Source organism: Amphiprion ocellaris, chromosome 2 (genome assembly GCF_022539595.1).
Source record: "Amphiprion ocellaris isolate individual 3 ecotype Okinawa chromosome 2, ASM2253959v1, whole genome shotgun sequence".
Taxonomy (NCBI): domain Eukaryota; kingdom Metazoa; phylum Chordata; class Actinopteri; family Pomacentridae; genus Amphiprion; species Amphiprion ocellaris.
This window is the reverse complement of record NC_072767.1, coordinates 33,574,378-33,591,858: the sequence shown is the minus strand read 5'-3', so window position 1 is coordinate 33,591,858 and position 17,481 is coordinate 33,574,378. Positions and strand designations below refer to the sequence as shown.

Sequence of the window (17,481 nt, the reverse complement as noted above, 5' to 3'; positions counted from 1 at the left end):
CTTTTAAATCAAAGCTCAAGACTTTTCTGTTTGCCACTGCATTCTTATTATAGTGTATTATACCTTGTTTTAAATGCAAATTATAATTTTTATTTTTATATATATATATATATATATATATATATATAAAAAAATAATTTTCCTTTTCTTTTCTATGTTTTATTAGATTTGTCATTTTATTTGTGCTCTTTTATGCTTGTCTGAATGGTTCCAATGCTTTTAATGTTCTAATGTAAAGCACACTGAGTTGTCCTTGTGTATGAAATGTGCTATACAAATAAAGCTGCCTTTCCTTGCCTTGCCTAAAGTTGTAAATGGTTTCATGATTTACAACATTTTAGAAATAATGGGTAAGTGTTGAAATGGGACACTTCAGCGTAGAGGTCAACCTTTGGATTCTAATTGGCCACCCAGCAGGAAATTGATTAAGTTGTCTGTCTGTTTGTGATCATTTGGTTGCTCAGGTCTTTCTCAGCTTCTTCAGCAGCTCAATAAACCCTGAAACAGCACTAACCAGTGAGGAGAAGCAAACTAAAAAAAAAAAAAAACTGCCTCCAGAGCCAAACTTTATGACCTTCTATTGAACCTCAGCGCATGTTTCCCTTCCTGTTTCCCCATATTAAAGGCCTTTTGCACTGCACATATTGTAGCACATCATCGGTGACACATGAGTTTAGGTTATAATGACACTTAGGACTGCATTTAATTTGGTTTTAACAGATACAGGCTCCTGGTTGTTCACACTGACACTAAAAGTGCTCAGAGCCTTCCTTATTTAACGTTATTAGTTAAACCTGCTGTGATCTTCGGGGCTTTTCCTGCCTCAGAATGAGTCTTTGGCAGGCGACTACGATGACTGTTTGCATGATCGGTCAGAATAAAGTAGAAGCAGTGAGTCTGTTGCCTTATTTGTCAGAAATCTATGCGTTTTTCTGTCTATTCTGGCCATTTATGAACAAAAAATGTGGCTCAAGTAAACAAAGCCCCAATTAACAAAACGATGAGAAAATTTTATTGCTTTTCTGATTCTCAGTTCTTTTTAATTTACTGCTGGTGATTTTCCACTGGTGTTAAAGCTTCCTCTATGCAGTAAAATCGCTGTTTATATTCAAAATATGACCCACATACAGGTCTATGTGCAGACGGTGGCTTTTGTTGACGTGACAATGCTGCCATCTAGCTTTTATTTCGAACAGCTGAGACAAGGCATGAAATTGTTAGAAAAAATGGCACTATTTATGTGTATTTTTCTACATTCACACTCATTTGAGCTAAAACTGTGCAAAGGCTAAACATGTTGCACGGCTCAATCGTTCATTGCTGCTAGCAGATATACTGGACATATTTATTCTAATGAGTTTTGCATAAATCCATCCAACTACACACAGAAAATGAACATTCATTTTAAGAATTTATTTAAAAATGTACTTTCCAAATGAGAAAAAAAGTGTTAATACACCTGTTTTTGCAATTCACAATCCACTCCAATCTCAACAGTGTTTGATGTCGCCTGATTGTAGTCGTGTGTAACATAATAAAAAAAAATAAAAATGAAAAGGCAAACAGAGTAAAAATGAGTCCTTGTTGATGTAGTGTGTAATTGTAAAATGTTTATAGTGATGAAGGGTCGCAGTTGGAGTCCATGGATGCCATTTCTGTCCTGCTTTCTCTTGCCTAGTTGAAAAGGTAATTTACATAAGATTTGTTTATAAATGAGGGTCTCTTTAAAGGACATGATGTCACATTACAGTTCAGTGTGTTTACTGGAGAATGACAGTGAAACATCATTTTACAACTTTCACTTTAAACATGTCATTTGCAACAATTCAGGTCAATCTGACACTGAGAACTTCCAAACCTTTCATCCGATTCTTTTGTCACATATCGGATTTAAATTAGGGGTCGACCAATATGGCTTTTTGAACACTGATACCAATTATTACCAAGGAAACCATTAACTGTTAGTTGGAAACAAGATAAAATTGGTCTATTAAAATCTAGAGAAACACAACTCAATTTTTTCCTTTAGTGTTGTTTTAACTGCAATAACTGGTGACACTAGAGGACATCAGAGTGACTACAGATACAAGCAGTATTTGTACATTAATATATTTATGGGGGAATTGATTAAAACAAACAAACAAACAAACAAACAAAAAAAACGAATAATGCTGATTATCAGATCCAGTAATTGGTTGACCTGCAATTCAAATCATGATTTTGTCAATTGTATGGCATTTTTATTAAGACACCATTAAACAGCAAGTCATTTGTAACATTTTTTGTTAAATAAAACAAAGGTTTTGTGGTAAAAAAATAGGGTATTATTGAAACGTATTGACTTGGCATCTGTATAAAAAAAACTTTTAAATCCAGCCCTAATAAACCAGCCATGCCAAGTTGTTGTGTGAAATCAGGGACATAAACAGCAATGACTCGAGGTTTCACAGCTCATTTTCACAATTTAAAAACCTGCGATAGTAAGACTGATTGTGTGATGATCTGAAAACACAAATAAAGGCAAAAGGCAGTCTGAATGTCATCCATCTATTCTCAGTTTTTGCTTTTATGCATCCAGTAACTGAAGGACACATCTTGGAATGTAATTATGCTTTCTTCACTTTTACACATTTCTTCCCATTTTGAGATACAAACTCGGTTGCTCACGTTGTGTTTTATCTCACCAGGACATGACTTAGTGTAACCAGCCCTGCATACAAAAGGCATTCGTGTCATCAGAAATGACTCAACTACTTGAAAAATGCAAAATGTCACCAAATCAGTGTCCCACCCATGGGATAACAGGTGACTGATAATGTGCGAGAAACAAGTGCAGCAGATGCACTACAGTTTACTACAGCATTTCTATCGGTCTTGTCTGTTTTAATTTTTGGCCACATTGACTTTTGAGTATCGATAAAAGGAACATTTGTGGTTGAGTTACACATTATTTACATCCCAATTTGAATGTTTTCTATACAGCAGTTTTAGTCAAAGGCAAATCAAACCTGTGTGTATTGAGCAGGAGTGTTTAATACAAAGTTGTGCGCAGTACAATTTTAATAATGGCCACAAATGAAAGGCAAGCATGATAATCTCAGAAGACTGACATATTTGTTCCTCTCTAACCAGCACTGACACAAGGCTAAGCTTCTTCATAAATCCTTACAACACCCTTTATGCATCTCCTGCTCCTGTGTCTTCTGCTGCTTGTGTTCAGCACCGTTAGCACTGTGGCTTGGTCCCTGATAGAGATGATGATGTGGCACTTGGCCCAGACTGCCGGAGGGTCGGGAGGGAAAGAACAGCAGCAGTGAGTGGAGTAAACAAACAGCCGTCACCTCTGCATGCTGTGTCTGGAGCTCAGTGACTGCTTCCCTTTCCTCTGAGTTTCTGACAGCCCGACCTGCCGTCTGTGTCTCCCTTTGGCCTCCGGCTCTGAATCACTGAGCTCCAGGTCGGGACAGTAGCCGTCGCTGTCCTGGTAAGCTCGTACGGTTTTCACTTTGTGTTCAGACACAGGTTTGGCCCAAAGCCGCTCCTTGGTTGAACCCTTTCGGGACAGTTTGTCTGAGGCCCACAGGTCCTCTGTGGTCCGTACCAAGTTAATGGTTGCCTCTTTGAAGGACCTGCCAAAGTGCTCTATGGCTGACTTGCGAAAGCTGTTCTTGTCCAAAGCCTCACTTGAAGCGTCCCGGTCACTGGGCGTCTGGCAGGAACTGTCCTTCTGAGCCACGTACTTCTCTAAGAGGCCGTTAGGTTTGGTCAGACATGTTCGGTCTTGGTCCAGTTTGCCGTTACTGTTGGAAGAATGGCCGTGGAGTGCAGCGTGCAGCGCTAAAGGTTTGCCGGTTGGTTTAACGGGCAGCGCCGGGCTGCTTGAGTGACTCGAGGAAGACAGTCGGCCATTGGAGCGCTCCTCTCTCAGACCTCGGCTGTGCAGCTGAGGCTTCCCCTGACCGAGTCCTTCACCTGCATGTTCAGTGACATTCCCACTATTGTCCGGGCAGAGCGGCCCGTTGCCAGACTTGGAACTGGAATTTCCACTTCCAAGACTTGAAGCTTTGGGCATTTTCAGCTTGAGAGTAATCCTGGGAGGAGGGCGAAACAGCATACTCTCCACTGGGAACGAAGCAGGAAGACCTGGAGAGGAAGAAAGGCAAACAAAAGTTAGTCATTATTCATTAAGTAGTCTTAGATATCCTGACTAATCTCCACAGCGATTTGAAGAATGGTCCAGTATGGAGAAGAAAAAACGCTCTGGCATTTGTATTTGTTTTAACAAATAACATTGTGATGGTGCGAAGTCACCTCAAATGCACAGCAGAGATGGCAGGCTTATACCTGAAGGTTACATCCAGTGTGTCAAACTATTCATGATGTAATAACAAGCTCTTTGTTAAAAAAAAACGATGCTGATTATTTACATTCGGGCTTACCAGCAGAAACTTCTTGGTTCATGAGCTTCACGTGTAAGTTGAACATCTGCTCCTGGGCTTTACTCTGCAGCAGCTTCAGCTTCTCCCGTCGACTCACCATGTAACACAAATTCCTCACCTGCACAATGAGGAAAAGATGTCATTATGTTATTTTAAGAGTCTAATTTAGAACTTTGAATCACAGTGGTTTAGTTGTATTTCTGTCACTTGCTGACAACAAGTTTTCAGTATAAAACTGAAAACAAACTGATATAAATGTCAAATATAAAACAGAAACAAATGACTTGCCTCAGTATAAAGCTGAGCTGTTGGGTTATTTATCACATAGAACAAGTTTGAATGTGCAAATATGCTGCTTATTTTTGATAATAATAGCCTAAATAGCTAGCTTCTTTCTAAGTCAGTCAAGCATCAGGATTCTCCATTGAAATCAATGTATATTCCAAACTTGCCTCAAATTCAGTAAAGTCTACGAGTCTATGTTAGCTTAGTTGGAGGACATCTAAGTATTTTCTCATTATCTGACTATTTGACAAAATTATCTTCCATACTAAAGTAAATGAAACCCTAACTAACAAAACAGCTCTAAAGATTGAATTGCTGTTTTCATCATAATTTCTTATGATTCTGTTGCTGACTAAAACCTCTTTGGATGGAGTCAAATAGTTCCCTGTGTAGGAAAAACCCTGTATCCTTTGTACACTGCCTTGACAACACAAACCTTCCAGGCTGTGCTGTTGCAGTTTTTCCTGCTTGTATGTGGATCAATTACAGATTTGATTTCAATTGTTTCAACTATATGATTTCAATATGTCGTAAAATAATGAAACATAATTGAAAATTTGATTTGCAACAAGAGAGTTCAGCTTAGAAAATTTTGCAACATTTCAATCCTGACCTAAAATTAGTTTTTTTTAGTTTTGTCTACTGAGGGCAGACAAAAGGCCAAAGGCAGTTATTTGCATATTTTTGTCAATACCATCAACAGAAATATGCAAAATATGCTTAGAAGTTGTTAAAAAAAAAAATAAACAGGATTCAAAGACCACAGTGTGATTATTGACCAAACGTGAATTTTAACACAGTTGGTTCTGAATCAAAGAATTGAACACAGTCAGATTCTAGAAATACAACCTACACCAGCCCTATTCAATTAGCGGCCCGCGGGCCACATGCGGCCCGAAAGCAACCCTCGAGTGGCCCTAAAGCAATTGCCGAGTGATTGGGACTTGGGTCCGAGAAAAACAGAAAAACATCTTTCAGTAACACTGACAAGTTCTTACAAAAATTCCAACATTATTGCAAACATTGAATGCAACACTTACCGTAACCTAGCAACTAACCCACAATGCATTGTGTTGAGGAGACGCGTTTGAAAAGTTAACATTAGCAGTTCTATGCAGGCGAAAATAGCAGCATGTCTTTTTCTATCCTGAAACGACAAATCGGCGAGGAAAACCGTCGGTTTAATCCTGCGTGGACTGACAAGTATTTATTTATTTACCACCAAGTCTGAACACCAAACCAATGCATTTACTCTGCAACGAGTGCGTTGCAGCGCTGAAAGATTATAATGTCCGAAGACACCACGTTGGAAAAACATGCCGCGTTTCGGACAAACTTTCCCGAGGGATGTCATGAGAGAGCGGCTATAATTCAGAGTTTGACTGCATCTTACAACCGGAGCTGTACTACAATGAAGCGGACCTGCACAGCTCAGGAAAGGGCCACGAAAAAGAGGCCGTTCACAGACTCAGAAACTGTGAAGGACTGCATGTTGGCTGTCGTGGATGAAGTTTTAACGGACAATAAAGTTAAGACGAGTGTGTGACATCTGCTATCAAACAGGTCTGACACGTCAAACATTCTCGCCACAGATGTCTTCGAGACATGGTAAGTGCAACAAAGCAGCGTGCTGTAGCAGACACTAAAGGTAGTTTTATGTATTTATGTGACTATTTTATGTTCACTTATTATAAGTTTAATATTTAAGAAAGACATTTTGTTTTGACAGTTATTTCACTTAGTTGCACTTTATTATGCACTTTGATGTCAGCTTTATTTCGTTTCAAAGGGATAGTAACTATCACTGTGCCTACTGTTTATTTTTTTGATTATATGCACTGAAGATGCGACTGTCTCAGATGAGACCAAATATGGACAGGGACAAACTGTTTTTTGTTATTTCAAAAGAAGAAAAATGTCTCAAGTTCTGAAAAGTTACTGTTAAGCAAGTTACTTTTTAATGCACTTTCAGATGTGACCAAAACAAAAGATGGTGTTTCTAATCTGCACTTAGTTTTTATGTTCATATGCACCTTAACCTGTGCTTATATTTACCTATCAAAATGTGTTGAAGTTGTGTGTTTGAAATGTAAAATTTAAAGAAGCAGTGTTTCAGCACAGGTTTAGTTTAAGTACTGCTCTTCTATTGTGTTTATGTCCTTTTGGATGTGGCAATACGTTAATAAACATCCAGTGTGTTTGTTATCGTATCTGTTTGTGTTTATTTTAAATGGTTAACTTTGCTCACTGTCTGCTAAAAACGTCCGGCCCAGCTCATGTTCTTAGTCTGAAAATCCGGCCCGAGTCAATTTTTAATTGAATAGCCCTGACCTACACCTAGACTGGACTCGCTCTGTAATTTGAAATAAGCGACTCAGCACTAAAGAGTCTCCACTGCAGTGTAAAACAGCACCCACCCTCTCCAAATCCTGGCGCAGGTGCATGAACATCCGCATGCGTGTGTGGATGCTGTCTTCCTGCGGCTGCAGCACCAGGTTCTCCTCGTCCTCTTTAGGGGGCAGCAGAGCTTTGTTGAAGTTGGATTTCCTCTTCAACTTCCAGTACTGATAGATGAAATCCGCCAGGCGCTCTGAGAGCCCGAGGGCCTGGGCCAGCTCCTCCAGCTGGATTAGGGTGTAGAACTCCTCCTCCAGCTCCTGCAGTCTCTGTGCCCGCTGGCCCACCTTCCCCGCCTCACCGGGGGGTTTAGAACGAGCTGGGCTCAGTCCCGCCTCCCCAGATTTAGATTTGCTGTGCTTGAGGCAGTAAGACTTGAACTTAACTTCATCCCCCTCATCCAAGATGGTCTTCATCTCCAGGCTGTGCTCAAAGGCGCAGGTGACATGGAAGGGGGTGGTGCAGTTCTTTACCGAACACTGAACAGAGGGGAAAAAAGAAAGGAAAATACATTTACATGGACTATAACCCAACTGCTGTCGGTAAGAAGATTACAGTAAGAGCAGGATTTACATATTTTGCATAGTGTCTGTTTTTTTTCAGCAACTTAACTTTGCACATTGAACTAAATGAATTTCAGATGGCTCTAGTTCAACTGGTGGGGCAGCAGCTGATTGTCGCCTCACAGGTAGAAGATCCTGCTTTTAAATCTTTTCAGCTGTAGGTGTGAATGTGAGTGTGACTGTTTGTCTATATGTAGCCCTGTGACTGCCAACCTGTCCAGGTTTCCCCTCCCTTCGCCCCAAGTCAGCTGGGATAGACTCCAGCCCCCCTGCAACCCTAATGAAGGTTAAGCGGTGTATAGATGATGGATGGATATTGTGATCTGATTTACAACATAATTTTTTAAAATCCTGCTTCAGGTCAATATACTCTGTATAATAAATTAAAGCATGTGATGTGAAATTATCACATGAGATTTCATCAAAAGCATGACTGTCATGAATTTGTAAAGCCCCCGCTACAGCTAAGACTCTGGGTCAGACATGGATCATTACATATTTCCTAAATTGCAGCTGTTGCAATTTGCTTGTTGCGTTGTTTAAAATTTCCACGATTTAGATTAGAAATTAACTAATTGTTCAGCACCAGAAGGTATTTATAGTGGTTCTTTGCCACCCTGACAAACTTAAACGGGACCTTCAAGAAATAGTTTTAGGTTTAAGAAAATGTGGATCAATACCAGTATCCTGTCTGTATGTTTAATATGAAGTTAGTCTGCAAACTGATTTACAAATGCCAGAGAGTTGAGAGCTTAGTTGACAAAAGTTAGAAAAAATGACTTCCACAGGGTGCAACACAGTCCCAGAGCACTAATGATCGGTCACAGCAGACTAATTAGCTGAAAAGCATTCTGCAAAATTACCAGAAACTTAATAGCACTCACCTGGATACATGCACCTGTCTTCAGTTTGCACAGACTGCAGATGAGAGACCAGCGGCTGGGTGGGATGTGGGAGACTTTGGTGATGGGCTCCATCCTCTCAGGACAAGCGATGCTCACCTACACATCATGCAAAACACAATGAGAGACTTACACTTACTGCAGAATGATCTGAAGAGATGAGGAGGATATATTGTAAGGGTTTATTTACCTCTGGTATCCACAGGGCACAGCTTACATGTGCCCACTTGGTGCCAGCACGTGTTGCCTTCATGGCACCGCCCTTCTGGGGACACAGAAGGCACTGCGGGTCGATGCCGAGGACACATGTCCTGCACAGCCAGTTTCCAACAGGCACTTTAACGATGCCGTAACAGGCCTGTGGGGAGAACAGCGGGTTGGAACAAAGTGTGAGCAAAGTGAACTTACAGTGAAGGTGCATCCACACAGCTGGATTAGTTTAATTAAAATAAATAATGTTGCTGTTTCTCTATTAGTGTAGCTCAGTTGAACAGGAGTGAACGCTGCCATCACTGTGCGAACCAAGATCCACCTGTTAATGGAACTCTGGTGCAGTTTGACTTAAATATGAAAGCAGTATGGACCAAAAAGAAACCAAAAGCAGGACAGAATATTCAAGCACAGGTGCCATGATCAGTATAGCTCAGTGCAGGTGTTGGAACTATTGCCTCCTAGCAGTGTATCTCAGTTTGAGTGTGCAACAGAGGAGTTCCCACTGCTTCATATGCTCTTTGTGAGCTCTCAGCATTGTTTTAGAAGTTTTGGAAGTTCGGCAAGCTCCTACCCAAAATATAAATGCTGCCTTTTGTTCTGTATCTATGGTTTCAATGCTAAAAATGTCAGTTTGAACACTAAGCAGACCAGGACTAACATGAATAATTTCTGCTTTGGTTCAGATCAAGAGAACTGAACTACAAGTATGAACGCATTCTGTGTTTGTGTATAACTTGCTCATTCACTGTCAGCAAAATTTGAAAATATTCAGTCAAATGTGGAGACGGAAAATCATGCCTCATGTTTAAAAGTAATCCCAAAATATTCAGTCTAATGATGTAAAATAAGTCAGACTCATTCAGCTTTTAGAAGGATACAGGGAAATGATCCCAGATGAGCAAAATGAACAGAATTAGAATTTTGGCAATAAAGTACTATTCATCAATATTTTATAACCTACAGTTATCTGATAGTCACTTGACCTTCACATTTCTTTCTACTGAGAACCCTGCAGTCCCATTATTAACAGACAACTGCTTTTAGATCCAACTGATAGACTATCTAATGAGCAAACATGCTGCCTGTATTATTAGATTGAGATGTCATCCACCTGGTGCACACAGATGTTGCACTTGTCGCAGAACACCATGTCGTTTCCTTCTTCGCTGTCTGGGGAGCGGCACACATCGCAGATGACGTCCTCGTCGTACTCAATCCCCAGACCCTCCACTGTCTCGATGGCGTGGTTCATGTTGTCATGGCACTGCCTCTCCAGCGCCTCCATGGCTCGCTCCATCGTCAGCTCGTCTATGGGCTCCTCCCCTGAGGAGAGACCAAGACAACAACACTACACGGTCAGAGAAGATCCAGCACCGGGTTTCATCCTGAATGCTCCTATTTGCAGCTTAGGGAGATTGGCGTCTGTAAATACTGACTGTTCTGTACAACATCACCAGGAAGCACAACGTGAATTTTACGCTGGACAATCTCTTCACAGTCCTGTTCCTTACCCATGCGTTCCAGCTCTCGGTTGAGTGCGTGCAGCCAGTAGAGGTCCATGTCGTCCAGATCGTAGCGACACATGATCTCTGCCAGCTCTTTGATGTTGACATAACCAGGTTCTGTTGACTCCTGTCCCGAGCACTGGACGTACTTCCTCTGGTGGGTGTAAAGAACTTCTTTGGGCTTCTCTGCAATGATTCTGAACATAAAACCAAAACCTTTCAGCACTGGAAGGCGCCTGTAAAGTATTGCCATAAGAAAATAGCATATTTAGATTGATTTTTCCCCTGTTTAGACCTCTGGATTACCTGACTGATGGTTCTGGGATGGTGTCTGGACTTGCAGGTACCTGGACTCCCTTCTCCCACTCCTGCTTCCAGGTGTCTGCCAGCAGGTAGTAATCCTCCAGAGAGACATGGTGGGAGTCTGGCAGCTTCATGGCACTGATCAGGTCTTTTCTGAACACCTGCGGGAGAAGCCGAGGCACACAGGTATTCAGTAAATGACAATTAACAACACTCAGCACTCCGATGGGATGGTTAGGATAGGTCTTACTTCAGCCGGCTTCTTGGGGTTGGGGGCCGGGGTTTCTGGTTTACTGCCATACTTGTTAGAGGAGCAGAAGGAGGTCGAAGGACCTAAATAAAGAAAAAGAGCGCGACATTCAACATCTAGTTATCAGGAAGGGTCAGTACGGATGTTTTCATGAAGCGTTGCACTGAATTTTCTGTTAGTTGTCTTAGTCTATCTACCTATCTATCCACACTCGTATATGTGTTACTACTGTAGGTGAAATGGATCACTGCTAGCATTGCTAACTCAGGAACAAACTATTTATCTTAATTGGTTTCTTAGATATGCCAAAAAAATTTGAGGATACATATCTAAAAGCACAAACAAAATATATAGAAATGAAAAATATAAATGTACACAAAAGCTAAGAAACTGGCTTCATGACAACAAGATTCAAAAGATAATCAACCCTTGGATTAATTTTATGGACCAGTAAAGAAAATGAAATACAGTCCAGCTGAGGTTACCAGGTCTCTCAGACTTACTCTCATTGTCAGAACTGTCACTGCTGCTGGAGGACCTGAGACGTTTCATCCTGTAACATCCTACAGAGGAGAAGACGAAAGGACGGACATTAAAACATGGACAAAAATGGTTTGAAGGTCCTCTAAAACAAGAGGCTTGTGTTTCAATTCTTAAACAAATCTAATACAATTCAATACAAAGAAGACAGTTACGTACCATAAATTTCACATTGAAAAGCATGCTAGTAGATTCTTCTGCTAAACCGTAAACCACTTTATTTCATTCCTGCAAAAAAACACACAAAAAACAAAACAAAGGTCAATCCGATACGCAAAAGAAATGATCACTATAACGCAGAAGATCTCTCCTGACTCTGCCTAGTTGGGTCTCTTCTTTATGCACAATATAAAGATTTGATCTAAAAATTATTACAAGGACATTCAGCACCGACTCACATACAAACTCTAAGGTCTAGCAGTAAAACAAGTCCAGACTTGATATATTTCTCTTAGTCTACTAGCTGATCATGTCAGAAAATACTTCAAAGAAGCTTAACATTGTGAAATAATATGTGTATGAAGCTGAAGAACTGAGATAAATATTTTGTTGAGACATGTGGAATGAGATTATATCATCTGGTAAGCAATAAAACCACCATTACAAGCTGTATCTTACTCAAAAACAGCCTTAATAGATTTAGGGCTGGACCCGAATATCCGAATATCCGAATATTCGGGCGTGGTGGTGGTATCCGGATATTTATTTTGAGATCCGAATATTTGGATCCCCCACCCTCGAGACTGAAACATTTAGTACAAAGCTTTCCGAAGTCTGCAAGGCCACATGAACTTCGAAAGGTTTTTCATAAATATTCATGAAGCAAGTTTATGATGTGGATTGAGAGGTCTAGGTGAATTAGTATGGAATAATCCTACTACATTATAACTTCGCTTTAGTGCAGTTTAAGGGCAGAAACAATAAAAAGCAACACTTCAAGTACAAACTGGACATCATTTATCCTTCATTTCACTATCAGTGCTGGTCTTGACTGACTGAACACACATTCAGAGATGGAAACAGTCGTGTCAACAGCAGCTGCTCTGTGTTTCGAGTGCTCTGCTGTGCTTTGTGTTGCAGAAGACACACATACTTACATACATCAGTGTGTTTAACTTATACTATGGTATGGAGAGGAGCTGGCTTCGTGCCTTTTCCTCCTCCTGCCCCTCCTGTCCTCATGGGGAATGTGAGGCATGTCCTGTCTGTTGAAACAGCGTACTGTATGCGAGGCAGCTCTGGGTTTGAGTCGTCAGTATTTTGAAACCTTAATGAGTCGTCCCGGCGGTTCAGTCGGCTAAAGGCAAACACTGAGGACTGTGGTGTCTGTCCTGTTTCACTTCCCTTCAACTGAAACTCAGAAAACCAGAGACTCCGTCTGCTGAGTTACACTTTAATGATCCACTGGTGTTGTTAGTAGGTTATATTATAGAAATCAACCAGTTATTGGATCTGGTATTCAGCATTTTTTACATTATCGGTTGCAATATTTTTTTAACCGACTCCAAAAACCGAGGATTCTGCCTGCAAGATTACACTTGAATAATTCATTGGCATTGTTAGTAGTTTAAATTATAGCGACTGGGAAATCATTGGAGATGATATTCTGCATTTTTCTGATTATCTGTAGAAATATTTTTTAACTGAATCTAAGAAAAATCTGAAAACCAAGGATTCTGTCTGCTGAACTAACCTTTAATGATTCACCGGTAACATGAGTAGATTACATTATAGAAATAGACAGACTATCAGATGTCATATTAAGCATTTTTCCAATTATTGGTATAATTTTTCTTTTTTTTTTTGCACTGACTTCTGAAACAATAAATGAATAGATTTTTTAATTTTTGTAGCATCAGCAGTATCCCATCCACTGAACTACCTGAATGGTACCCATCACAAATTGTAGCCAATTAACATTTAGGAATAATTGTTTTCATTTTAAATAAACATTTGTAAAACATTAAAAACTAAAGCATTTTAGCGAAGTTTTGTGCATTTGTAATGCAGTAAATGTATATTGATTCCAAACAATAATTTTCTTTTTTTTTTTAATAACGAATAATCGTCTGTGATGCTGAACACTTACTGGTAGACAACTACTACACTAAATACTACTATACAATCACCATACTTTTATAGTGGGAGCCACATATCTCTAAAAAAATCAGATTTTCCTAAGTTTAGAAAAACAGTTGTGTTTTGTGACAATGCATTTTCTAGCTAATCCAAGAAGAGTTATTAAATAAGTTATTTAGCTATTTATGATAATTTTCTCAGCCCAATAAATTTCTACATTTTAAAAAATTATAATCTGAAAAGCATCGGAAGCTTTTAGACAAATGTAGTGGTGTATAAAGAATGTTATTCGCCTCAGATGTAGTGGAGGAGAAGTAGAAGTTTCCTAAAGTGAAAACACTCACGCAAGTAGTTCTGTAAGACCCTAAAAATGAATAAAGAAAAAAAAATCTAAGCAAATATAGAAAAAAAGATTTAAAAAAAAACTAAAATTATAAGTAAATAATGAGTAAAACTTTTGTTATTTTTGCAAAAGTGGGTTTTACAGGGTTTAGTACAGTAATGAGTTTATGTACTTAGTTACAATCCACTGCTACTTTAATGACTGTATTTCCTTGCTTCTATTAGAGTCAGCAGACTCCTCCAGTGTTTCTCCACTGATGAAAAGTAAAGACTGAGACAGTCACCAAAGGTCAACCCAAAGACAGAGGGTCGACTGTGTCCACATCCCCCCGCTGCCTCCCCACATTCACAGGGGTGGAGCTAAGTGGTGGCCCTGGGTGGCCCCGACCACCTCAGACAGCCCCACAGACTGATGTGTGCCCGGCAGCTACATCTGGTACAAGGTGTGAAGTCACGGTTAACATTTCACCAACATCTACAGCAGTCCTGTGGTTTTCTGTGTTTGACAGGAGGGGCATAAAAGATCGACAAGTTCCCTGTAGCGAATCAGAATCAGTTTTATTGCCATGCAGGTTTTCAGGTGGTAATCTGGTGCATTACAGTGAATTCTGACCAGTAAGGACTTTTTAAAGAAGGGAAAAAAATATTTATCGGTCAAATAAACACCATGTGTAGCAAATCCAGGGAATTTTAGGTAGTAAAAAAGTACCGGTAATAGAAATATTTATAATATGTAGGAATGTGCAACTTTACATAGCATTATTATTATTAGTATTACAACACTGTGTATACCGTCATAGGAGTACAACTATGTGGATGTCTGCACATGGGGATTCCTGCGGAAATACAATATGAATTGACCTGTATGTCGGCGCCTCTCCATACAATCAATAGCAAAGCCTTATAGAGGCCTATGTACATGCTCAGAGTACTACAGGGAAATTCTAACCCTTATGTAATTTGAATTCTAATATCAACAATTTTTAAAAAGGCATAACTTAGACCAAACATTCCAGATTTAAAATTTATTTTTATTTATTTATATATATATATATATATATATATATATATATATATATATATATATATATATATATTTTATTTATTTATATATATATATATATATATATATATATATATATATATATAAAAGTCAATTCAGGAATACTTAAATAAAATCTTGTAATACTGAACAACAATATACATATAGCATGTAATATTGGAATAAATAAAAGAACATAAGTAGTTTCAGCACACGACATCTCTACTACAGAGCGGCATCATGAAACAATCATGTGTGCACTGCAATGGAAATGAAAACTGGCAGGTTGAGAGTGGTTAGATATAAGTTTTGCACTATTTGTGTCATGTAGTGCTGCATTTTTGCAACACATTGACTTACTGAGCTTGTCGATACTGGCTTGTGGAATGCTGTCCTGCTCTTTCTGAAGGGCTCGGTGAAGTTGATGGTCACTTTTTGGGGACACCGATCATGTTGTCGGACACCTGCATCCAGCTGTGGACGTTCAAGCGCCCGGTTACAGCCCGGTTACAGCCCGGTTACAGCCCATTCTAGTCTTTTTCTTGTCATCTGTGGCTTTGTGTCATTTAAATAAAGCTGCATTTAAAGGTGGTATTTGTAATTAGTGGTCAAAGGAGTGTCTGTGTATTTGTCACACATGACTAGGATGTTGATCAACTCAGTTGTTGAGGAGTTTTTAAGCAGCTCTAACATTTTTAGTGCTTAAAATAAACCTTTTCCCAGCCATTACAATAGAAATTACAGTTTTAAATAGAACATCTGTATGTTTATTTGTTTATATCTCTGTGCACTAGCATGTGATTTATTAACTCTTGTTGTGACATAGCTTTCAGCTAGCCTCTACACTACAACAGAATAACAAGATCCCTGGGATTTAATTGTGGCTTTTACTGTTTGCGTGGCAACTCCAGCCTTTCATCGGTCGCCCCTGTGAAAAACCTCTGGTGGCACCACTGCTCTCCTCATATAGTGTGTACCGTCCTGGGAGTCAAATCTGTAACTCCACTGAGCTCCAACCACGCTGGGTGCTTCTTAAAACCGAGCCCACAGAGAAGTCTTGGCGCCAAACACACACTCCGGCCTGCTGCTCGCTCCGCAGGCTGAGAAATCAAACATGGGCGCCACCACCATACAAAGATGTCACTTCCTACAGCCGTTAAGGCCACTATTTGTAAAGCTAAGCCGGGTTTATTTTTAATCATAAACAACCATAAGCTCCCAGAAAGACGTTTATCAACTATTTCCGTAATAAAAAAGCGAAAATATCTTAAGAAAAGCAGAAAAAGGAGGAGGCCCCGTGGCCTGGATAAACCATCCAGGGCAAATCCTGGCACACTGAGCCCCACTGAACACACGAGCATATTGTTCACATTCCTCCCATCTTACCTCCAGTCCCCGCTCGGTTCTCCGCTTTATTTCTGTCACAAACACCCGCAGACAGCTCTCACAGACAGATAGTAGTAAAAAAAACACGGGCTCCGGCTGTAGGTTTGGGTTAAATGTGGGGTTTTTGTATCCCAGCACTCAGTGGGAATCTACAGGGCAGCAATCTGTCCACCAACACGGCACAACAGCTCTATTGTACCGCGCGTCCCGCCGGGTCCTAAACTCCGCCGGATTCACCGCCTGCCCGGGTGCGCTCGATTTCTCCCCTGGCGTTAACCTGTATGTGTAAAACAAAGAAGTGGCGTAATCAGGCCTGGACGTCAGAGGACATAGATTTTGTTCCTTTAGAAAACGGTCAAATCTCATGACTGTTTATGCACCTCGCACGTTGTTTACTCAGTTGCAGTATATGTTGTTAATGCTTACTACTGTGTAATACCATATTTCCTACTTGTGCTGCAATATTACAGTTGAACATGTGCAGCTTTACATTAATATAATTTACATTTCTTAATATATTCGTGTTACTTAAAGTGCCCCATCCCTTATCAGTCAGTTTCTGTTTTTTTATTAACTGTTTATACCTCCTACTACAAATCCACCATTGCTGATTTATCAGGACTTATCCGTCGGAAATTATACAACTGAGCAGCCTTGGCGGAGTACTGCACTGTCTGAGTGCTTTTCTGGTTTGATTATAGAACGTCCTGTGCTTTGTGTTTTATTTACATTTCCACGCACTCAACAGAGTAGCGCTCCGAATTTCATGCAGATTGTAACTGAATGCAAAATTTAGAATTACAATAAAGGCTTTCTGATTCTCATTTCTAAAGGCAGTAGAGAAATGTTTGCTATATGCTGAAACATCTGCCACAAGAAATGGAATTTCATGTAATTCAAATTTCACTTGAACTTTAAGATTGGTCTAAAAATTAATTTGAATTCCACAATTCCATATCCAGCTTTCAAAATTCAAAAGATCCTCTTGTAATTCAAAATATAATTTCTTGTGACCCACATTCTAGTGATTCAAATTCAATTTCAGTTTTGGATTAATACATTGAATTTGAAATTATGTAATTCAAATTCACTTTTTTTTACTATAAATTTTTAAGTTGAGCAATTCAAATTCAAAATGATTATGAATTACGTCAAACCAAATGGAATTTATTGGACTGAAATTTAATTCAATCCCACATTTAGTTTTAAATTCTGTTCTTGTAATTTAAATTCAA

The 17,481-nt window shown here is 39.6% G+C and overlaps 1 protein-coding gene across 1 annotated transcript; it reads right to left on the bottom strand.

Moving 5' to 3' along the window:
- Positions 1-1,398: 1,398 nt before the first annotated feature.
- jade3 (jade family PHD finger 3) lies at positions 1,399-16,443 on the bottom strand. The gene is made up of 12 exons (XM_023267049.3): positions 16,247-16,443; positions 11,557-11,625; positions 11,361-11,420; positions 10,858-10,940; positions 10,611-10,768; positions 10,311-10,501; positions 9,911-10,122; positions 8,777-8,944; positions 8,569-8,685; positions 7,142-7,600; positions 4,440-4,557; positions 1,399-4,143 (listed from the first exon to the last, which is right to left on the bottom strand). The coding sequence occupies exons 3-12, from the start codon at positions 11,407-11,409 to the stop codon at positions 3,338-3,340; spliced, it is 2,361 nt and encodes a 786-aa protein (XP_023122817.1). The 5' UTR covers positions 11,410-11,420; positions 11,557-11,625; positions 16,247-16,443; the 3' UTR covers positions 1,399-3,337.
- Between the last annotated feature and the right edge of the window lie 1,038 nt (positions 16,444-17,481).